Source organism: Danio rerio, chromosome 24 (assembly GCF_049306965.1).
Source record: "Danio rerio strain Tuebingen ecotype United States chromosome 24, GRCz12tu, whole genome shotgun sequence".
NCBI lineage: Eukaryota > Metazoa > Chordata > Actinopteri > Cypriniformes > Danionidae > Danio > Danio rerio.
Window position 1 is genome coordinate 10,070,068 of NC_133199.1, and position 24,501 is coordinate 10,094,568.

At 36.0% G+C, this 24,501-nt stretch overlaps 1 protein-coding gene across 5 annotated transcripts in view; it reads left to right on the plus strand.

Annotated features, from left to right (window-relative positions):
• topbp1 (DNA topoisomerase II binding protein 1) overlaps positions 1-19,112 on the plus strand; it is a 41,124-nt gene extending 22,012 nt beyond the window's left edge. For 4 of the 5 annotated variants that reach the window (XM_005162567.5, XM_017353819.4, XM_009297292.5 and 1 more), the window contains exons 15-28: positions 1,268-1,453; positions 1,531-1,646; positions 4,990-5,113; positions 6,917-7,081; positions 7,176-7,272; positions 7,506-7,701; positions 8,899-9,128; positions 10,764-10,903; positions 10,984-11,089; positions 13,810-13,973; positions 14,046-14,174; positions 14,258-14,347; positions 16,035-16,196; positions 18,865-19,112. In XM_005162567.5, the coding sequence (XP_005162624.1) occupies positions 1,268-1,453; positions 1,531-1,646; positions 4,990-5,113; positions 6,917-7,081; positions 7,176-7,272; positions 7,506-7,701; positions 8,899-9,128; positions 10,764-10,903; positions 10,984-11,089; positions 13,810-13,973; positions 14,046-14,174; positions 14,258-14,347; positions 16,035-16,196; positions 18,865-19,002 (2,043 nt within the window). In that variant the 3' untranslated portion in view covers positions 19,003-19,112. Of the gene's footprint in view, positions 1-1,267; positions 1,454-1,530; positions 1,647-4,989; positions 5,114-6,916; positions 7,082-7,175; positions 7,273-7,505; positions 7,702-8,898; positions 9,129-10,763; positions 10,904-10,983; positions 11,090-13,809; positions 13,974-14,045; positions 14,175-14,236; positions 14,348-16,034; positions 16,197-18,864 lie in introns of all 5 variants that reach the window. The other variant, NM_001199738.1, reaches the window with a different exon arrangement.
• Positions 19,113-24,501: the final 5,389 nt, after the last annotated feature.

Sequence of the window (24,501 nt, forward strand, 5' to 3'; positions counted from 1 at the left end):
TTTAAACTTTAAAATAGTATTTATGAACTTTAAAGGTGACCTATTATGGCCCTTTTTACAAGATGTAAAAAAAGAGTGTGTGTGGGACGTTCAAGCTCTAAATACCCCACAAATGATGTTTGATCTTTGAAACTGCCCCTTTTAGGCTTTGATCCAAATAGTGCTATTTTGGTGGCTTTTGCTTTAAATTTAAATGAGGTTGTGTCAGCATAACGGCAGATTCAAAACAGGAGTAAGGCCAATCCCAATTCTATTTTTTTAATTTTTTTTATCCCTACCCCTTCTTATTGGCTCTTGAAACAGAGTGTGAAGGGGTAGGGCTTCAAATTTACCCCTGAGAAATGGGACACCACTACAACACGCGTACACGTCATCTAATGCCGTTGCAAGCTCTTACTTCATATGATATCAATCATATGAGACCTGCTGTAGTTATTCCTGTTGCATTGTTTTTTTGGCATTTATCTTCAGGAAATCACTAAAGATCATGTTATCACAACAATATAATATGACAATAAGCTCATAACTGTACTGTGCATTTACACTGTGTGTGTAATCATATATGTAAACACAAGAAAACAACATTAACGTTACACCAGACACTGTAAAAAGCTCATTCACAGCCACTGGACTTTTCTGACAGGGTATTCCAGTGTCATTGAGTGACAGATGTGAAAGTATGTTGTGGGACTTATTAATATGGATTATAGATTAATTGCATTATGCATTAATTGTTTTAAAGCATGGCAGTAAAACACAAAAGCCGTTATAAATGTATTAAAACATATACTTGTTTGTTGCAAAAATTCTTAATAACGACAAAAAATAAGTGTCTCCTATAAAATCAGTGTCCCCTTAAACTTTATATGGTAATAAATGTCTTCAAAAACGTTTATTATGCCTCTTAGTTGCTAACATTTTCTTCTGCAAGTATGGTGCGAGTCTAATGGCAGATGGCTTCCTCTCACTCAGGGCTGTTTGTGCTAATAAGCAAGAGATCACTAATGGCCAGGGCTTTCCCCTTCTAAGGACATGTACAAATTGAGATTTTCACATTATAAGTCCCCTTTAAATAAACTCTATGCTTAATAAACTATAAATCACTCTGCATGCTAAAAGATTAGCCAATTTTAGTTATACTTTTTTATTTTTTACATAAATTTTAAAGAAATCCTGCCTGTTTTATTGTAGAGGTCAAACAGGAGTTCAAATGAATCAGATAAAACTGAAGTATGTTTTGTAATATTGCCATATATCTGTGTTGCAGGATGTGTTTGACCATTTACAGACTCCTGGTAATAAATCCCAGCAAGGTCAGGGGGCGGAGACTCCTCTGTCAGAGGTCATCGAGAGGAACCTTAAAGCTGCCGTTGCCAACAGCAACCGCAGTCACGTCACAAACCTCGCAGCCATGACTGCCAGTCCACAACTGGGTAAAGAGCCTGAACCTGAGGTACATACACACGACTCACATACACTCATTACATCTATCTGAATGCAGATATTTACAGGTGTGTCTGTGTTGTGCAGGTGGAGCAGAAGGCTGCAGCTCCTCTCAGTGGGGTGGTGGTGTGTGTGAGCAAGAAATTAAGCAAGAAACAGAGTGAACTCAATGCAGTGGCTGCTTCTCTCGGTGCTGAGTTTAGGTACACACTAAATGTTGTATACAAATGTCAGTAATTAAAGGTGCAGTAGGTGATCTGTCGAAATGCTAACCGCTTAGCATATTATCTTTGGAGGGCGGGGAGGGACTGTGATTCAAAGCCACACCCCCTGAAATCTCGAGCGCGCGCACCGCGTCACAACAGCCGACAGACAACCCACTAGTTCAGGTCATTCGCCAGTTAGTTAGTGCCAGCGCCGTGCAGGAATTACATCTATTACTTTGCCACACTTACATGCTATTTCAGAGCGAATATTCAGAGTAGCATGGTAAACAGTATAGGAAGGCTGTCATTGTTCAAAAATGACCCAATGTAAATATAAAAGCAACTTCAGCTCAATAAAGCAGGTAAGGCGGAATAGCGCTATTTACTGATGTTTTGTTTTTAAACTAAATATAAATCTACATTATAGATGCTGTCAAAGAACCTTATGAAACTGAAAATAATCACATCAATCTTTCACCGGGAGATTTCAGTGGCTGAACAACACATCTGTGCATATAAGTCATTCATAACAAAACACAATCTAACATAAAATAGTTTCAAACAGAACATTACCTGTCTAACAGTAATACTTCAGCCATGGTGTCGTCCTTCTTCCTCCAGCGTGCTAAAGTAACTCCAATATCTCATGTCTCGTGACAGCGCGGCCCCTTTAAGGGCGAATTATACCCGCACCTGGCTTTACAGTAATTGGCCCGAGCTCGGCTGTCCTTCGGCGCCTCCGGCTCCGACTCGGCATCTGTGAGCGGCCCACAGCTCGCTCGGAGCGCATGCGTTTGTGATGCAGACGGGCAAGCGCTAATGGCGGATCTGCGTGAACACATGCGCAGAAGTCGGAATCTACATTTGCTGACAGACAGTCTGACCTGCCTATCGGAATTAAGGGAGATGACGGTCCGACTCTATTTAATTAGAAAAACATTTTTTAGTTTTATGCTTTACCTAGAATATAAAAATACATATAAACACATTTAGATCATTTACTGTAATCATTACTATTGGACTGTGAAGAGACTTTCAACCAGCACAACAAAAAAGTTTCTGAAGACAATCACCTATTGCACCTTTAAATAGAAAAGTACATTAAAATAGGAAGCCTCCTTCACCATAAAACAAGTTTTGTTAGAATGTGAAAATTTAAAGACTAATAGACAAGGACAGCTTACCTAGATTACTTTGTTGGATGTTTTTAAATATCTTTCTCCAGGCAGATTTTAAAGTTACTCATCAAATATCAATGTGAAAAATAGTGTTGTGTACTGAAAACTATGTAACCGGTATGCACCGGACCGAATCGGCATACGAATTTCGGTTGCACTGGTGCTGCGACAAAGACGTAAGCATCATCAAGGGGTACATCAAAGGCACACATAGGTATGCATTGGGTCACACTATCTCTAAACATTTAATTCTAAACAACTTTGAGGGATACAGACAACGGCAGCGATATTAGGGGTTTGTTCTTGTTGCTTAGAGAGTGCACACACATGGACAACGGGCACAGTACAGCGCATACAGCGAGCGACTACCTTTAGATTCATCAACACGCTTGATCACGTTAATCAAATTTGCTTAAACTAAGCCTTCTGTAGTAAAGCTATATTTTACAAGCAATGATTTTGACACAGCAACATGAAGCAGATGCTTTACAAAAGTGTGTGTAAGGGGGGGAACAAACTTATCAAACTTAATAAAACATTTGAGGGCACATGAAATCAACTTAAAGGCTGAGGAATGCATTGTCTATGACAGCTTGCGACATCATCTGGCACTTTCGCTGACTACGTTTATATGGACATCAATACTCTGATTAAGAGTAAACAGTAACATGTAAACAGTGAAAAATGTATTTATTTTATATATTTTTTGGCTACTTTAAAACACTACAGACAACCCGTTTCACGAAATGTGGAGTTTTTTTCTTTCCATTCAGTATGCGTTATCAAATTCCCTTAAAACAACACTCTTCCACCAGTCCTTACTTCATATTCTCATCCAATATCTCAGTTTGTCAAGGGGCATGAACAATAGGTTGCTGAATGAAAGTGAAACTGCTGAACTGCAGTTAAAGTCGATAAATTAAAAATGAAACGCACAAAATTACATAAAACTTAGGTGAAAATGTGGATGACCTGGTAACACAATGACGTTAATCAATCCATGTACTATAACTTGTAAAACAGGATCATAAAAGCAAATCATGTAAACACCTTAATCATATTATTGTCTTATTCAGATTTAGGCGAATAATTAGATACATTTCCATCTAAATGTTGTCACAAGCCCCAACCCTAAAAAAAGGTGTTCCCTGATTTTGATGACAGCCTTTCCACAGGTTAGTAGTAATCTAATGTAATATTATTTGCATAATGCAAATCTTAAATTCATGCTTACAAATGATCAAAAAATTATTAATGCAATTCAAATATATAAAATATGATTGTGTATACATTAAACTTTAATGATATCGTTCAATATATATATATTTTGTCAATAAAAGATTTTTCCAGAGTCATCCATCATAAATTTGTGACTAAAAAGTATCGGTTCAGGCACCTTTTTGGCACCGGTACAATTTTAAAGGTATTGATGTAGCACCGATTGATTTAGTATCGAGACTGATTTAGATCGAAATAACCCCAAACAATACTTAACCCTAGTGAAAAATAATATTTACTGTTTTTAATGTCGAATTTGAAGTGTTTTTTTTTTCTACTGTTTCATTCATGTATTGATTTGTGGTTACTATTATGTAATATCTTTTTATCCTAAATAGTCATAAGTAGGGCCAGGCAGAAACTGCGGACATTTTTTGCCATTTCTTTGGAGAACTTTGTAAACAATCTGCAGATTTATCATAACTAAAAACTTAATATATGAATTAAAAAGCAATACCTTTTTAACTTTTTATTTAAAGTTGACAATGCAAATCCAACTAGATCCACTTATTTGGTAAACAAAATTCTCTCATATAATAGATCTACTAAAAGACAAAATATGACTTTACAATCTGTATTGTAAAGCAATCATATGAACATTTTAATATTACTATTATTACATCTCAATAATATTAGTGAAATCAATTTAAACACTGGATTAATATAAATGTACACACATTTATACAAGTAAATAAATAGACTAAATGATGGCCTAAAAATATGCAGAAATCTGTGGATTTCTGTGCGCTCAGATTCTGTGTGGCCTAGTCATAAGTTACTGAGAAGGTAATAAATCAACAAAAAATCTAATTGGCAGCTAAGATGCTGGTATTATGTGTTTTAGGATAAAGCAATGGGGTCTAATGTCATGCTCTCTGTTTCAGATGGTCTTGTGACGACTCGGTCACTCATTACATCTACCAGGGGAAAGTGGGAGACAACAGTAAAGAATACAGAGCTGTCAAAGAGAGAGGACTCTATATAGTTTCACAACACTGGCTACAGGCTGTAAGTATATGAAGTTACCTAATGAGTAGATATACATTAAGCATTCATTAGAGTTTAAAAACAAAACTTAAAGCATTGCCTCATTGTTACACAATGTCAAAATGTATTTGCATTTTCAAATATACAAATAATTTCAGTTACTTTCTTACTCCCAGGGCCATTTTAAATCGAAATTGATATTTAGCCGCACCATGTTGGTGTTTCGTTACATCTAATCTTTTTTATGAGGTGGGAAGATTAGGACATACACATACACACTGCAGACAATTTAGCTTAGCCAATTCACCTACAGCGCATGTCTTTGGACTTGTGGGGGAAATCGGAGCACCTGGAGGAAACCCACACAAACACGGGGAGAACATGCAAACTCCACACAGAAATACCAGCTGACCCAGCTGAGGTTTAAACCAGCGAGCTTCTTGCTGTGAGGTAGAGGTCTGCATTATAAATATAAATAAATATAAATAATCAATATTATTATTATTATTCATTTCCGAAAAGAAAACGGGAAGGGTCGGGCAGCGGGACAACAAATACTTAATATATGCGGGAGCGGTCGGGTTCGGGCTAAAACCTGGCAGGAGCGGGATTCAAAATATTGTCCCGCGCAGATCTCTACTGTGAGGCGATAGCGCTTCCCACTGCACCACCATGTAATAAAAACAGTTGTTTGTTACAAAGTATTTAATTCAGATATTGCTATTATTAAAGATACATTTTGAGCATTTGATGATGGGAAAATGCACCAAAATTTTCAAAATGTATTCTGAATAGAATGACAACGATCTAAAAAAAATAGCACGTACAATTCAATATCAAAACCATTAAATAAACCCCTAATGTTCTATTAACACCATAGAAAGAGGACACGTACCACAATACAACAGGTGTACATGACTGTAAGCTGACAAATTGACTGTTGGAGCTCCTGTTTGGCCATTTCAAGATTTTTTTCTGTGCTTACCAGTTATTATATGTATGTAAATGACTACACCATGCTAAAATATTCATTTGCTGTGAAAGATTTTGAGAAATAAATGACGAAGTAAATGATGAAAAAAAAAAGTAAGTAAAAGCTGAGAAGCTCTTAAATAAGTTAAATTTAGAAGCTCAAGACATAATCTTTAAACTAAAAACTTTTATTAAAATGTTGACAGTGGTTTGTGATATAAGAACTGCCACAGAGAATTAATTTTGATTTGATGATTGATTCAATGATTGATTTGAGGTAGCCTGCTATTTTTATTTGATGGAAGTAAAAATAGCCTATGCTGGTTTAAAAGGATTCACGAAGTGTTTTCGTTTTGTAATCTACATTTGCAATTTAAGTGAAAAATATCTAGTGCAGGCATTTATTTTTAGCCTTTTATTTTGTTTAATATTTTTTCTGTGCTGTTGGAAACACTGCAGGTGCTTTGAGATGTTCTGTTGATAATATGTTCGCATGTTAAAATAAATCAGTATTTTAAAATGCAATATTTAACGTGTCAGACACAAAATAGACACGTCAATTATTTTTTAAAATTAAATAATAATTTAATATTAATCTGACCACTTAATCATTAATATTGGGTTAACGAGTGGTGGTTGTTGGTTTGCAAAATTAACCGAAATGAGTATTTCTAGTTTCTTTTATCCTTGTTTATGTAAACCATTTTGAATTACTATTGTGTTTGAAATGTGCTACTGTATATAAATAAACTTGCCTTGCCTAATAATGGACATTAAAAATTGAAAGTAAATAATTTAACAGTAGTGCAAAGCTGGGGAATTCATTACATTCACTCACCATTCCTTTTTCAGTGTGCAGATGAGCAGAAGCATGTGTCGGAGTCGCTCTACCCTTTTACATTCAACCCTAAAATGAGCCTCACCATGAGTCAGATGGCAGATTCCACTCAGAGATCACCTCCTTCTGCCACCCCCCGCACCAGACTGAGAGCTTTCGCTGAGAATGAGGAGACCAGGGTGACCATTCATAACTTTACCACCAATCAATCCCAGCTTATCAAGTTTTTATTAAAGGTTATATCTTGTATATATTTATTCTTTATTTCTAAAGTTGGGCCCTGATGATGACATCACCGACGTCTCAACTCCTAAGCAAGGCAGTGTGGGAGAGCCTGAGAAAGATCAAACCATCAGCACCGAGAAGAAAAGCAAGTCATCTTTAAAGACATGTCTTTGATTTATTTATTATACATCTCTCTCTCTCTCTCTCTCTCTCTCTCTCTCTCTCTCTCTCTCTCTCTCTCTCTCTCTCTCTTTCTCTCTCTCTCTCTCTCTCTCTCTCTCTCTCTCTCTCTCTCTCTCTCTCTCTCTCTCTCTCTCTCTCACTGATCTTAAGTTAATTGACTCTTCCTTTAATTTTCTTATATTGTGCCTCCCTCAGATCTCACGGAAACACTGGAGATGAGGGAAAGTCTTCAAAGGCAGCTTCAGGAGATCATGTCTGCCACTAAACTAACCAGCGGTCGTCGAGGCTCCTCGCGGTTGGCCAAAACAGGCCCAGGGGGGCTGGACTCTCCCCACACCCCGGACAGCCTGGGGCGGATGAGCAGACGCAGTCGCAATTTAGAGGCCATACGGTATAAAAACAAGACTACACAGAATACTGTTTGATTCTCTTATTGTCTCAAAGCTTTTACCACTTGAGAGTATACATTGCATTTTCTGGTTGTTCACTTGAGAATTTAGACAGACAATGATTTTGATGATTTCTGTTGATGTGCATCAGATGCAAGGACTTAAGTCTTTTAATTTTTCAAAACTACATTTTAGGCCTTACAAAGTCTTAGGGCTCTAGTTTAACAATCTAGGCACACGGCGCATAAGCATTTACGGTGTGTCCGTGGTGGACTTTGTAAGTGGAAACCTGACTGCTTCACTAGCGATAAAACAGTTAATCAAACCTTATTCACCGCGAGGATAAAGAATGAGCCTCCTTTCATTTTCTTTCTCTTTACTTTTACTCTCTCTCTTCGTGGAAAGGAAACAGTGTTGTACGCTTTCCACTGAAGACATTCTTTAGCCTACATATTTAATTTTGTTTGTTAAGAACAAAGATTTGTTTTAAAACTATTTCTAAATTCAGGTCTAATTTCAGTCAAAAAACTTGAGTTATATCCTAACACATGTCCTATTCTTATGCCCCGTATGGTGATGCATACGTCTCCAAAACCAGTCAGGTGGACAAATCTAAACTTGTTTTTATAAAAAAATATAAACATGCATATAATAATTAAAACTGTTAATAATAATAGCATTATATAAATGCAAACTGTCATGAACAAACGGAAAAAAAGTCTTTTGCCTATTGCGCAAGGTGTACGATAGGGCCCTTAAATTCACTCAGATTTTTGTGTTGTAGATCTTACATTTTTAAACGGAACTTAATTTACCTGTCCATGTAAAGATCAGGCTAACACCCATCCTACCACCAACAATTTATCTCAATTAAGCATGTAACAAGTTACATTTATTACACTATTTTTATATGTGTATGTTTTTTTTTTATTATTAATTATGTATACAACTAGAATTTGTTTGTTTTGATACAATTTTTTAAAATCTAATGTAAATTCAATTTTATGGGGGCAGGGGACAATTACTAATCTTTTCCACTGGCAATTAGAAAAAATTGTTAGTGTTTAGCCCTTTATAATTCTGAAATTTTTTTTATAATAGTCTTGAAATTTTAAAAATCTTAAATTGGACTTTTCTGAAACCTGTAGAAACTGTGGTTATCATTAGACTCGAATGTTGAAAGATTGTGTGTTTGGCAGGATGTCACGTCAAGTATGTGTGGATCTGAACACAGAGCCATCCCAGAGTGAGCAGATCGTTTGGGATGACCCCACAGCACGAGAAGAGAGAGCTAAACTGGCTGATAACCTGCAGTGGCCTGGCAGCCCCTCTCAGCACTCTGAACCTCTGGCGCTCGTCCCACCGCCACACTCTGACCACACAACCAACGGCAGAGACTCCATGACTGACTCTGAACTGGTGGAAATGGGTATGCGAAACCAATTTAAATAAGTTTCGGATTTGGGGCTCTATTTTAAGTCTAGAGCGCATGGAAAAGCATGCAAAAGTATCAAGGGAGTGTCTGAATCCACCTTTGCTATTTCAAGGATGGAAAAATACGCCATTTATAGTAATAATTAGCAATATTAAATTATGAAACGCTGAATAATGAAATATTATTGCAATTTTATCATTTATAAATACATTTTTTAATATGTAAAGAATTCAAAGTATATGTATATTAAGGGTGGAGCCGAACCCGAATACGGTATTCGGAAAGGCACGAATAGCGTGTTTTTACGAATACTTGATTCGAACAAATACTTGAAAAATGATTTGTATTCGGGAGCAAGAAAAACACTATATCAAAAAGCAGCGTTTCCTCATGAGACCACAGTGCATGCCCGCGTGAGTGAGTGAGTGAGTGAGTGAGAGAGAGAGAGAGAGAAAGACACACGCTCAGTGCAAAACGCGCCAAAGCCCGAAACTGAAAGCGAGACGTGACTTTTAAGGGACTGTTTCATATGGATTTATTAATCATTCTTACTGTTCAGTGATCGCAAACTGCCGTAGTTTATTAAAGACGCAAACCTCTCACTGCACGTCAGCTCCGCGCCTTCAGCAGACCTCCTCCTTCCTGCAGCACAAGAGCTTTATGATTGTTTATGCGCGACAAAAGTGGCGGATCTGTCCGGTAAAATATCTGACTGCGTGTCACCGTATCCCTAAGGACTGTTTGGCGAAATATTTGACTGCATGTCACTGCATAACAAACGACTGAAACGATATAACTAGAGAAATCTCCACTGTGCCACTGTGCGTATGGCAAGCCGTTTTAGCATTTAAACCTTGTTCAGACTATCCATAAATATATTTAGAGATATCTCTAATTATATTTTGACTTGTCATAATTATAATTCAGATTGGAAATATCTGCAAATATATTATGACTGACTAGTCATATTCCTCCATTGACTTCCATTGAAAAATATTTGCAGATATCTCTAAATAAACAAACAAGCAAACTTTGTGTCTTTTTTTGTGGCTGGCAGATGATAATAGCAGGGCTGTATCTTTTAGAATTATATAGAATACTTTTGTTCTGCCAGATCTCCCAGGCAGGGTTTTATTTAGATTTATTTAGTTAATTTTAGTTTTTGGAATTCTGTCCATTGGAAAAAAGTTCTTTCAGAAGAAGAACAGTTTTTTGAAGTATTATTTGTTTTTATTCTGTCTATTCAGTGTCCTTCAACAAGAACGGTGGTGGTGGGGTTTATAATATTCACAATGGTATTTTATTAGTTGTTGGTTTAACCATGGATGAGATAATGGCTTCTATGTTATTTTCTTTTCAATGACATTTCTTATCACATGTTCAAAAACAACAGCCAATATTGCATATCTATAATTTATATAATGGGTATAATTAAACAATACTTTCAATATAACGTAAATTAGAAGTGTAATAGAAAAAATATATATTTTTGCGCCATTTTGAATTTTACTCGAATACAAATACAAATACAAATACTTTTCCCCCCTCAACAAATACAAATACAAATACCGGCTGCTCCGCACATCCCTAATGTATATATTGTAATACAATTTTTCTGACCCTTTTCAGCTGCGTTTGAAGTCATCGATGCACAGCTAAAGCCAAAAGGAACCTCGTCTCGAGTCGACACACTACACAACCCTAAAACACCTGAAGCACCGAGTATTGCTTTCCCCATCTCTAAGACTGCAGCCCTCCCTCTTCCACGGGTAAATAGACAAAAATCAACGGAGAGCAGTTGAAATATTTTCTAATTTAAATCTGATCTAATGGTCTCTATTGTGAACAGATTGAAGATGAGGAGGAAGAGCTGAAGAAGGATCCTCCACGGTTTTTGCTTTCATCATTGAATCCACAGGAACGCATCGACTACAGCCATCTCATAGAGGAACTTGGTTAGAACAAATCGTTTTTCATTTTTTTCTACTAGGTTACACATTTCATATCTTCTGCCCATTGTCATAGTTTTCCATTATTTAATCAAACTCAGTCTAGGGTTTCTAAATATCAGAAGAATAGACTTTATTGGAATATTCTTACAATAAAGCCAAGACATCCAGAGCAAACCCCAGAGCATTTTGCTGTCTCTCTCGGGGACAATCTGAAGTGTGTGTGTTCTGTGCTTTCTTTATACAAATTTTCTCCCCACCTCTAGGTTCTCTCGGGTGTCCAAACCAGTCCTTGGCCGGTGTCCTGCAAAGTTTAGTTTCAACCCCAATAAGACAAACCTGGGCTAGCTAATCAAGCTCTTACTAGGCTTTCTAGAACAAGGGTGTCCAAACTCAGTCCTGGAGGGCCAGTGTCCTGCATAGTTTAGTTCCAACTCCTTTCAACACACCTCCTTGGAAGTTTCTAGTATACCTAGAAAGAGCTTGATTAGCTGGTCCAGGTGTGTTTAATTGGGGTTGGAACTAAAATATGCAGGACACCGGCCATCCAGGACCAAGTTTGGACACCCCTGACTTAGACCATCTTAGGATGTTTTCTCTTTACTGAGAAGTTCAGTATATTTTTAGGTGCTCATGTTATGGCCCTGTTTCCTGCAATGCAAGCAACTGTTTTCACACCAGAGTTTTTTCTCCATAGATGCAACCTCTATTAAGTGTTTAGAAACATTGCCATGATGAATAAGTTTCTAACTATCTCGGTTATCCAGGTTGGCATGTTCACCGTACCCTTTTAGAGAATTCAAAATCTTCTTCACCATCTTCTTCCATGGGTCCTGAAAAGTTTGAAGTCACTTTTCTGTGATTTAGGGCCTTATAAAGCAAGGGATCAAAAACTCATATGATCATGCCATTAATTTTCCTGTGCAATTGTTTAAAGCATGATTTATTCAGTAAGGATCATTATCATCACCAATGAACCCTTCAGTGTTTTCCATGTTTTAAAGCAACACTGAACTTGTAAAATTCACTTTTTTAAATTCCCCTACAGTTTAACAGTTGAGTTTTATCATTTTTTTAGTCCGTTTAGCAGAACTGAATGAATGGTGAGGCGCTTTTAGCTTAGCTTAGCATAGATAATTGAACTGGATTAGACCATTAGCATCTCACTCAAAAATGACAAAAGTTGCATTAATTTTCCTATTTAAAACTTTTTACTTTTCTGTAATTACATTGTGTACTAAGATTGACGAAAAAATGAAAAGTTGCTAGAAACTATTCACCTTATTCTTTGCCGACGAGCGGGCGCAGCCATTTGAATCTTTTTGGCTCGAGACTTCCGCTCTCATTCACTTCCATTAATTCTTAGACATTAAAAACTGCTCGTTTGATGTTGCAAACTGATATTTCCCTATTATATTATTCTACTTGGTCTGTGTAGTCATGCAAACATTTGTTTGTAGAGCAAGTAGTTTGACCATTTTCTGCTGTTTATTATTCCTAGTCATTTCTCCCATAGGCGACTGAATCGGAAGTTCTAAATCAATTGCGAAAACAGCCGCACTTTTTTTAGACTAAGGTCAATACTCTCATTATGACATAATAATCAATTAACTTTTCTGCCAGAAATGATCCCAAGCTAAGTAAATTTTGACATGACCGCCTGTGCTGCATAATGTTATTTGCCTGCTGCAGCCATACCATGATTGATTATTTTGCCGAAATAAGAGTAGTTCCTAGCCATGTCAACCTACAAAATAGCAACTATTTATTGTCTGTTGGTCTAGCAAGCACACAGAAGAGTTGTATTTATAGCAACTGGTACAAATATAGATACACAAAGGGTCTGCTCAGGAAGTCAAAGTTAGAACCAGAGGTATTCAAGCTTTTATGTAAAATTAAAAACTTAATTGTATTAACCTACATTTTGTACGTATTTTTAATTTAAAATGTTGCTTTATAAACAACTCTTAGATGTCAATACATTTTCTCAATACAGTACTATTATTTATTTCCCTAAATTTTCTTTAGGTGGTCCTAGAAAGGTTTATAAAAGTCTTAAATTTGCCTTCACAAAACCTGTTGAAACCCTCTTAAATACCTGACTCCATTTTATATGTATTTGTAAAGCTACATACTTTCCATCAACATGTTGTGAACTTATACATAATGATATTATGCTAAAATAAATGCAGCAAGCGAGGCAGTGGCGCAGTAGGTAGTGCTGTCGCCTCTCAGCAAGAAGGTTGCTGGGTCGCTGGTTCGAACCTCGGCTCAGTTGGCGTTTCTGTGTGGAGTTTGCATGTTCTCCCTGCCTTCGCGTGGGTTCCCTCCGGGTGCTCCGGTTTCCCCCACAGTCCAAAGACATGTGGTACAGGTGAATTGGGTAGGCTAAATTGTCCGTAGTGTATGAGTGTGTGTGTGAATGTGGATGTTTCCCAGAGATGGGTTGCGGCTGGAAGGGCATCCGCTGCTTAAAAACTTGCTGGATAAGTTGGGGGTTCATTCCACTGTGGCGACCCCGGATTAATAAAGAGACTAAGCCGACAAGAAAATGAATGAATAAATGCAGCATAATGAAATGAAAGAATCCTGGGGCCCTAAATAAATAGTATTATGTTTTAAATTGTGCCAATATTCATTTAATTATAATTTATTCATTAATTTATGTTATTGTAATTGTAATTGTAATTGTAATGTATGGATGGATGCATCATGTATGTGTGCAGGCGGTGTTGTGTTGGAGAAGCAGAGTTTTGACCCAAGCTGCACTCATGTGATTGTGGGTCACCCTCTGAGGAATGAGAAGTATCTGGCCGCTATGGCCGCGGGCAAGTGGATCCTTCACCGCTCATACCTGGAGGCCTGCCGAGCAGAAGGACACTTCATACAGGTGTGTGTGTATTCATCTTTGAGATTAGCACTTTTTTCTGTCACAGTCTCTGATGTTCTGTTTGTGTGTTAGGAGGATCAGTACGAGTGGGGAAGCAGCTCTATACTGGAGGCTTTGCCATCCATTAACTCTCAGCAGAAGAGACTGGCACTGGCCGCCATGCGATGGAGGAAAACACTACAAGGCTGCTCAAACAAGGAGGTACGCATGCACATACTTGGCTTAGATTCTAGATTCCTAGGATTTATGTTCATGGTTCAGAGCCTAATGTTATTGTTGTGCAGGGAGCGTTTGGCGGCTGGATTGTGATGCTGAATATTGACCAGGCCAGAGAGGCTGGATTCAGAAGACTGCTGCAGTCTGGAGGAGCCAAGGTCTGTTGTCTTTTGTCATCTGGTGCCCTATTTACAAAACTTCCCAAGGCATCCCAAATGAAGTGATGAGATCCAAAAACCTCAATGTCATTTAATATTTTCTTCTAAAGACTCCTGTGTGTGTAGGCTTAGTAATTTTACTTTTATAGTGACGAATAAGTTATTTTTATTGCCATTAAAGTGAAATAACTGAATATAAACATATGATGCTGAGAAAAATGCTTATTTAAAGAGAACATAAGATGTCATTTAGAGTTTTTTTTTTTTTTTTTTTTTTTTACATCTGAACTCTTCATATGTAGATACTAACTTGTGGATTTAGGTGAAATTTGTAAAGATAATAGGCATGTGCTAAGAGAAAATGTTTTGTGAATACAAGACCAGGCTCTAGTTTTGTATAAGTCTTTAAGTAGTTTGACTTGAGGGGGGGCATAACCTAAGGGCCAAACACAATCTGAATTTATTCACTAGTTATGCATAGAAACAAGAAATAAAATCTGTGGATTTATGCAGATTTTGTGTACAAGTCCAGGAACTAAAAGCATAACATACATAAAAAATAAAATGAATTCTCAAATTTTACTTGTTTGGTAAACTCTCTCATGTAACATCCGCTAAAATACAAACAATATTACTTGGATTTTTTTTTGTACATAAATCATCTGAACGTTTTCACTTTAGTCAATAATATTACTCAAATAATACTACATTTATGGATTATTAGATTATCAGACATATTGGCACAAGCAAATCCCTCTGTGGTGAGTGAGGATTACTGTGATAATGGCAATAAATGCTGCTTTGTTCACGCTTTGTGCATCTCATGTTCTGGTTTTACTTTTTTGGATTGAGAAAGAATATTACTGCAATCTGCGTTAACAGAAAGATACAAGATGTGCTCTGGTTTCAGCCTGCAGCCATCCCTTTGTTGTGTTCACACACAGCATTTTAGTCCAGATGGGACCAGCCGTGGTCGACACGAAACCACAACATATTTGATTTTCATCAATGCTAGTTCTTTGGCATAGGCTTGCTGTGTCCTGGTCTTTACATTTATTAAGAAATGGTTGCTTAAGGGACAACTTAGATAATTAAGGTAGAATAACTAACGGCACCCATACATTCATTTAGTTCAGTGTTTCTGAACCATGTTCCTGGACGAGCATCAGCTCTGCACATATTTCATGTCTCCTTAACCAAAGACACCTGATTCAGATCAGCTCATTAGCAGAGACTGAAAGACCAGAAATGTGTGTGACAGACAAAGAAGACATCCAAAACATGCAGTGCTGGTGATCCTTCATGAACATGGTTGAGAAACACTGGTTTTGTTGACCCTTATGTCTTCTTTCTTGCCATTCAAGTTTTCCTGAGATTACCCTTAACCTTATTACTCAGGGATTTCTTAACTTAAAACCACAGTTCACTCAAAAATCTAAATTTATTCACCATTTACCTCCTCAAGTCATTCCATGCTATTTTTAGTTTCCCTTTTCTGTTAAATACAAAAGAAGATATTTCAAATACATTCATAGCATTTGTTAATGGATGTGAATGGTTATATTGTATTTTTCAAAACTCATCAAGTTTGAAGGACAAGTAAACAATGTGACTTTGCAGGCTGTTGTTGCTCATTCCTTACTTTGTTGTTTATTTTTCTTGTATTTCACCCTTTCCTGCTACACAGGTGCTGCCAGATCCTTCTCCCTCACTGTTTAAAGAGACCACTCACCTGTTTGTGGATTTCAGTCGGTTAAAACCAGGTGATGTTAGAGTGGACATCAGTGAGGCTTCAGCTCACGGGGTCAAATGTCTTAAACCAGAGTACATTGCTGATTATCTCATGCAGGTAAGAGGTGCTATTTGTGATTCAAACCAGACAAACACAACATTTTTACTTGTTCTTTCACTTTGATAAAAAAAAGTGTTATTATCAATAATGATTTTGTGCTTGTTTTTAAGGCTGCACAAAAATAAATTCATATTTCTATGCAATCAAGAAAAAAAAAACGCAATTTGTTAATCACAAATGAATTGCATCGAATAAAATTTATTTTAATGTCTCTTTTATTAATTTTCAATAGCAGGTTTCCCAAGGATCCTTAAAAAGTCTTAAAATGTCTTAAATTAAAATACGGGAAATTAAGTTATTAAATTGTCTTAGATTTACCGTAAAGTGGCTGTAAGTATTACATTTCCAGCTGGTGTGCTCAGTGACGATAGGGAAGCACAGTGGTCCACCGTGAAACATCTAATAGTTGATTAATATGTGTGAAACAGGAGAGAAATGACCGTCTCCGTGATTTATTAGCTTGTTACGGTAGGTCGGCTACAGATGCTTACGTCGGTCTACATCTGCATGCTGTCATAACGCGGGTGTCGAACCCGATGGGTTCGTACTTAATTTCTATCATTTTAGACGGGGTCGGGCTGGGCTTGGGCCTGAGCAGTAAATAAACGGTCATGTGATGGATTTCGATTTGCGCAAGAAAGTAATCAAATTGTTGTTTACATCCCTACAAAGGTGAAACAAATGATGGGAAAAAAAAGGAAAAGTCAAAAAGAGTGAATTTTGACTGCTGCTAGTTTAATAAGAGCAGTCATTCTAGCCACTAAGGTATTTCGGCAGTCGCTCATACACTGCGTATTAGGGTAGAGCACTAAACAGCAATGTACAGCGAGCTGAAAGGAAAAATGACGGGGTCACTTGCTACACTGAAACCGCTGTCATGAAAATTAAATGAATGTTCTTGACTGGTGGAAGATGAACAAACATACCTACCCAAAACATGCTAAATTAGCCAGATCAGTAGTGCATCCCGGCCAGTAGCAGCAGCAGTGAAAGGGTGTTTAGTGCTGCTCAGTGAGTGCAGGACTGCGCTAAAGCCATGTACAGTGAATTCAACAATGTTCCGCCAAAAAACACATCGCCTAATCTTGATGAGTAAAGGATTTTCAAATTATAACCAAATATTTAAATTAAATCATAAAATCATAATGTAGACAGAGTATATTGGCTAATGTTGGCCTTAATCTTTTATTATTCAGCTTCACTGTCGCCTTATTGCAGATTGTGAAGAGAAGTGACAAAACAATTCACACAGAGCCTTCATCTTAATTTCATGATTCTCAATTATCATTTATCATTTAATTTAATTTGTTAAGAAAGACTAATTTTTATTGGTGTGTTGGCCAATTAAAAGGCTTAGTGTATGTACCCAGGCTTATTAGAGTGCTAAGATGTTACGATGTTACAGAGGGCTTATTTTTTTTTTTTTTTTTGTTCCAACTTCCAAGTGGCCTATAGCCTATGTTATAAATAAGTAATGCTAACACATATAAAGGACTCACTTATGAAAAAAGGCAAAAGAGCTGTGTGCATGTGCACATTTGAATAATGTTGGCTCTAAACGTGTTTGGGCTTTTTAAAAGCTGTCAGTCAATATGTACTTGTCGGGATTTGGGCCCTATCGGGTCTAACTTTAATGGCCCGATTACAGCTTTAGTTTAGACGCCACCTCACAGACAGCTATAACAGTTTTATTTCACCACCAGACATCCAAAAGGCAGGCACTGTGGGTTATATCCATACTGTGACGAGGCACAATTCATTTAAATCTAATGAGGACATTAAATTAAGCAGCCTATTCCAAAGAAATTATGAAATTTTTTGGTCTCAAACCATATTTGTTGAGGTCTTAAAAAGCATTAGATTTTACTTTTAAAATAGTGCAAGAACCCTGAATAGGCATTATGTATAAATTTATTGTTTTGTCTGAAATAGAAATTGCAACTAAGTGGCTGTGAATGATTTTTCATCATTTATTCATTTAAATAATTTTAATGAATGACTTATAGAAAAAGGAAACTGCTGTATAATCAGGGCTTGGCATTAACCCCCGCCAAATGCAGGTAGATTTCAGCTGTGGCGAGTTAGACAGACACTCCCACTAGCCACTTTTGTCATAATTTCCAAATTGCCAGTGCTGGCTCGTCACTAAAAATTTTAATTTTAGTTTATGATCGTTTGTCAATATTCGTGCAAATGTGGATTTGCAATATCTCGCATCTTCAATACCTATAACTGTATCAAGGCTCCACCATGCACTGAGTTGCTCTTCTGCATCATGATAGTCACCAAATAACTGTGAAATATTTAAGTAAATGTGTTAAACCAACAGGCCTAATTAAATTCAGCCTTTATTCATTTCTATTGTAATATTTAAATGCTAATTAAAAAAAAAAATACTATTAAAAAGTTTAGGAAAAGTAATCTGCCTGATGGTATTTATAGTTCTTTTATAATTGCATAATTACTAAGCAATAAGTGAGTTTGGTTTTATGTTGGTTAATTGTGCAGTCCAGCACCGGATATTAATGTACTAGAGGCAGTCATGTGGAAATCCCATCACAGCGATTCCTTGTTCCATTGCTCTGAATAGTTTTTTTTTTTTTTTTTTTTTTTTAGAATTATTAGCTATGTTCATTAAATGCGTTTGAATATTTTCTTTTTCCAGGAACCGTCTCCTTCAATGGACGCTTACTATCTTCCTGGAGCAGCTGCCGATGAGACAGAGAAGGTTGTAGATGCATCTTCACGCAAACGGAAAGCCTCTGGGGACATGTCCACACTGAAGAAAAGCCGTATGAGATGAAATCATCCTATTTCAAGCTCAAATTAAATATTTAAGTCATTTTATTCAATTACATTGTACATGAATTCTGTTTTGTCAATAAAAAATATATATATAATTCAGAATGTGAAGCATGGTCCAAGAATACTGAAGTCTTTCAGGATCTGGCCTGATTTTAAAAGAAAATAGGAAAAACAGTTTGATTACAGGCCCATAGCCAGTGGGGGGGTTCGTGTGGTTCAGAAGACCCACCCCTCACTGACAAATGTCCAGAATTTGTCCCATACATGAGCTTATTTGTCCTATTTTAACGGCTATGCCATCATAATTTGTGAAAATAACTCATCGATAAAGGCTTTAAACAACACACCCCAAAACAGCAACCCGTGTACACGCCTCTAAATTTACACTTTTTAACACAGCATAATAACCATATCTGAATTGCGTTTTGATCTGAACCTACATTGGCACACTCAGAAGAACCATAATATTAGTATTAAATCTCAAAAAAGGGCTAAAATATGTGCCCTTTAAGACAGAGAAGAATTTGACATGAGTGAAGTCATCTTTCACTACTGACTGACTGTGTTGTTGTTAAAAATAGTGAAAACATTTTACAAGTAACTTTTAGTCAAAATTTTGGACATTTTTCTTGAAAGAAAATGTCCAGTAAAAAGGTGTTAAGCACCTAAAGTTAATTTTGAAGTATAGAAAAATAAATTTGTATACTAATTAGGCAATTGTTGCAATCAATATTTTTTATGTACTTTTTGTAAGAGAGGCTAGAAAAATCAGGAAGCTCTACACCAGGGGTGCCCAAACTTTTTCATATGAAGGGCCAAAATCCAAATATCATTGAGAACCGTGGACTGAAAATAAGTATACCAAGCTATAGTTCATAAAGTTTCCATGCATAATTTTCTAATTCATTTAATGTTCAGTATTTACAAATAAATACATTTTTTAATCATATTAACTAATACAGTAAAACTTTATAATGTATTACAATAAAAACAATCACATTTTTAACAGCGTAGCTCAATGCAAAAACACACTAGTATCTGCCTTGATTAGCTCACCAAAGACTCTGCTTTGTCCTCTATCCATCAGGTGACAGTATGTACATTCTAAACTAAATATGTGATTAATTTAAACCATTTCAAATGAAACATTTATTTTCAGTTAGGTTTTTTTGTAGTTTAACAATAAAATAAACCAATAAAAGGTTACAAAAATTTGAAATGACAATCTCTTAAACCTCCCTATCATTCTCCCTCTCTTCTCAGATGGCATGGTGGGCTAAATCATAGGTTACCATGGGCCAACTCTGGTCCGCGGGCCCTAGTTTGGGCACCTCTGCTCTACACTATTATTATTATTATTGTTACGTTTAAATGTTTTATAATTAAAGTGGACAAATTCTGACTGAGTAAAGTTGAATGTGCTGGCTAGATTGTCATTTGCCTAATAAATGACAATAGGCTGCCGCTACCTAGCTTTGATAGGCAGTTTTTAATTTAAAACTTCAACAGATTCCCTTTTCTTTTTAATGATATATGATGTGATGCATTTGTATTTTAAGAATAATATGTATACATACTTTTTTCATGTTTCTTTATTCTAAATCTTTAGAAAAATGTTTTGGTAAATCAAAAAGTGTGGTTGTGATAACCACCCGACAAGCTAATCCAGAAAAAAATGTGCTGTCACTAATATGCAGTATTTAAACCTCATCGTTAAATAGAAAATGAGGCAAATAGCTGCAAAAAGGGCCACTTTTTGAGATAAAAGAACCACCCCTATCACTAGGCTGTCTATGGCCCAGGATGAACCAGAATCAAAACCAGAATTTTAGACATCCTCATATGTACTACCACTATCTGCCCTGCAGAGGGGGCATTCTTCACACAATAGAAAGGGGCACTACTTAGTCATTTCACTTCTTCAGTTTCTTTTCAGCTTAGTCCCTTTATTAATCTGGGGTCGCCACAGCGGAATGAACAGTCAGCTTATCCAGCATATGATTTACCCAGCGGATGACCTTTCAGCTGCAACCCATCACTGGGAAACACCTATACACTCTCATTCACACATACACTACGGACAATTTTAGCTTTCTGAATTCATCTGTACCGCATGTCTGGACCAGTGACTTTTTTGCTGTGAGGCGATCATGCTACCAACTGTTACCCCCTAGCAGTCATTTTATTTGGTATATTACCATTTTGTGCCCATTACAATATATATATATATATATATATATATATATATATATATATATATATATATATATGTGTGTGTGTGTGTGTGTGTATTATAATATTTATATATATATAAACATTTTTTTTATTTTAAACCTTCCTCAAATGCATGTGCCAACTATATAAGCATTTAAAACAGTTATCTGATAGTGGGCAAACTAGATATTAGGCAAATCTTTTGTTCTCTCTTCTTTACTCTGATGTGTCAGAAGAGTCTATTGCATTTAATATGGCACCAAATCAGACTCAAAAATATGTTTACAAAATTTAATTCGTAAAATGTAAAACACAAGTTGTAAATACACAAATTCAATTCGTAATTTAAAAACAGATTTCCAAAATATACAAAACACGATTCGTAAATTCAAAACACAATTCATAAATTCAAAACAATTTATTAATACGTAAATCCAATTCGCAAACTCAAAACACAATTCGTAAATTCAGAACACAATTCATAAATACACAAAACAAAATTTGTAAATTCATAACAGATTTCATAAATACATAAAACACGATTTGTAAATTCAAAACACATTTCATAAATATGCAAATCCAATTCGTAAGTTCAAAATAATTCATTAATATGTAAATTCAATGAGTAAATTCAAAACACAATTCGTATTTTTAAAACACAATTCATAAATGCACAAAACACAATTCTTAAATTCAAAAAAGTTCATAAAGCAAATCCAATTCGTAAATTCAAACACAATTTATAAATACACAAAACACAATTCGTAAATTTAAACAGAATTTATAAATACGCAAAACACAATTCGTAAATTTAAACAGAATTTATAAATACGCAAAACACAATTCGTAAATTTAAACAGAATTTATAAATACGCAAAACACAATTCGTAAATTCAAACACAATTTATAAATACACAAAACTCAATTCTTAAATTCAAACACAATTTATAAATACACAAAACACAATTCGTAAATTCAAACACAATTTATAAATACACAAAACACAATTCGTAAATTCAAAACCGATTTTATAAGTACACAAAACACAATTCGTAAATTCAAAACCGATTTTATAAGTACACAAAACACAATTCGTAAATTCAAAACAGATTTCATAAGTACACAAAACACGATTTGTAAATTCAAAACACAATTTAAAATATGCAAATCCAATTCGTAAATTCAAAACAATTACTTAATATGTAAATCCAATTCGTAAATTCAAAAACCATTTACAAATGCTCCAAACACAATTTGCAAATTCAAACACAATACATAAATACACAAAACACAATTCATAAAAACGCAAATCTAATATGTACATCCAAAACAAAGTTCGTAAATTTAAAATACAATTCCTAAATGTACATCTCCAATTCATTTGTTGAATTATGTTTTTTACTTGTGAATTCACAATTTGTGTTTTAAATTTACGAATTGTGTTTTGTAAATAGGAATTGTGCTGTGCATAAATGAGTTTTTTTTTTCCCCAATTGTATTATTTTTGACACTGATCTGGCTCCATAATTTAATCCTCTATAAATGCGGTTCATTCATAATTCAGTTTAGCACTATACGTTCAGCGAATCCCCCGAGAGCGTAACAAGTAATTACATTTCCTGAAGGTGTTGCTTACAGTCCCTGTTTGACCCCTGGTGCAGTGCCTCCTTACAAAAAAAACATAAGAATCTTCTGTGTCCACAGCAACCGTTCAGTTACTAATGGCAACAAGTGCACCAAGTTTTTTTTTATGTACTTTATGTAATTCTGATGCTGCTGTTTGACTTATGTTATACAAACATTTAAGATTGTCATGACTTGTCCAGATAATTTGATCAATCTATTATCTTTCTGTAGTAACAATATGAATGATACTATATTTTTAATGCTTACACAATTATTTGCAGTACCATTTTTCATTTTGTTTTTCTCAGTTAAGCTCATATTAAATATTTAAACCCACCACCTTCTATAATTCACTCCCCCCCAACCGTCCACCACCCTTCTCTCTCTCTTTTTAAATGACAGATATTTATTTAAGTGTGCATGGAATCCCTTGATGCCTGTCACACACATTCACTTCATGCAGTAACTGGATTTACTGGAGAAGTCTGGTGGCCTACATGGGCATGTAAATGATTTAGCCTGGTCATGGCTAAGCCTGCCACCAGCCGACTACTGAGACCAGGGGGTTAAACCCCAGTCTTAAAGCCAGAGGATTACCATGTTGGATCCCCCATTTGTCACAGAAGCAATGGTTATGGGGGAAGGGGCTTTTCTGAAGGCTTTTTTTTTCACTTAAGAGGACATATCACCTTTTAGGTCATCGTATTTTAGCACTTGCTTCTTTTCCTCAGAATTGAATGATTAATTAAATGTGCTATAAATGAACGTTTCTACTCAAGCTGCTTCCCTGTGACTGCTGGTGTAGATAAAACCCCTTTGTTCCTTGCTTGTCTACAAGAGCGATATTGGGACCAGTACAAGCTAATGAGAATAAGCCACCCTGCTGCGACCTCTATCTGATAGCGATGCCGTGTTACTGTGGTAATAAGAGGCCATGTTGTAAGCACTGTGACCGATGCAGGTCATTGAAAATTTCCATAAGGTATAAATAGGGACTATGCCACTGCAATTACAAAAGTGGAACAGAGTGTCCCCTTTGTTACCGGCTAAAATCAGGACAGTTGTCTATTGCTATTGTTGTTAAAGCAGTGTTAATACTCTGATTGGTAATTGGTAAGTTTACTGGGTAAAAAAACAAATATGAAAGAACGCCTTGCTCTGTTAAACATAATTTGGGAAATATTTTAAAAAGAACAAAAATGCACTGTCCTTGAGCTAATCTGATGGCTACAATGGTTGGAGGTCTGTAGATATTGACTCTGCAGAAAGTTGGCCACTTCTGAACACTGTGTCTCAGCATTTGCTGACTTTTACATGGTCTACCACTTCAGGAGTTGATGTTGTTCCCAATTGCTTTCACTTTGTTATAATATCACCAACAGATCACTATATAGTAGTAAATTTAGTAGTGTAATTTTCACAAATGCACTTTGCACAGATTGTACCGCACTTGAATTTACTGAGTTGCTGAGAGATCTCTCAGAAATTGTAGCTAATTAACGGAGTAGTTTTAAAAATGTGTACTTCTCCCTTGAGTACATTTTTAGTGCTATATCTGTACTTTTACTTCACTATTTTCCTTTAACCTGCAGTCACTTCGTTCTTGTTTATGGTAATTGGCTAAAGTACAAAAATCACTCCTGTCCAATCTAGGGAT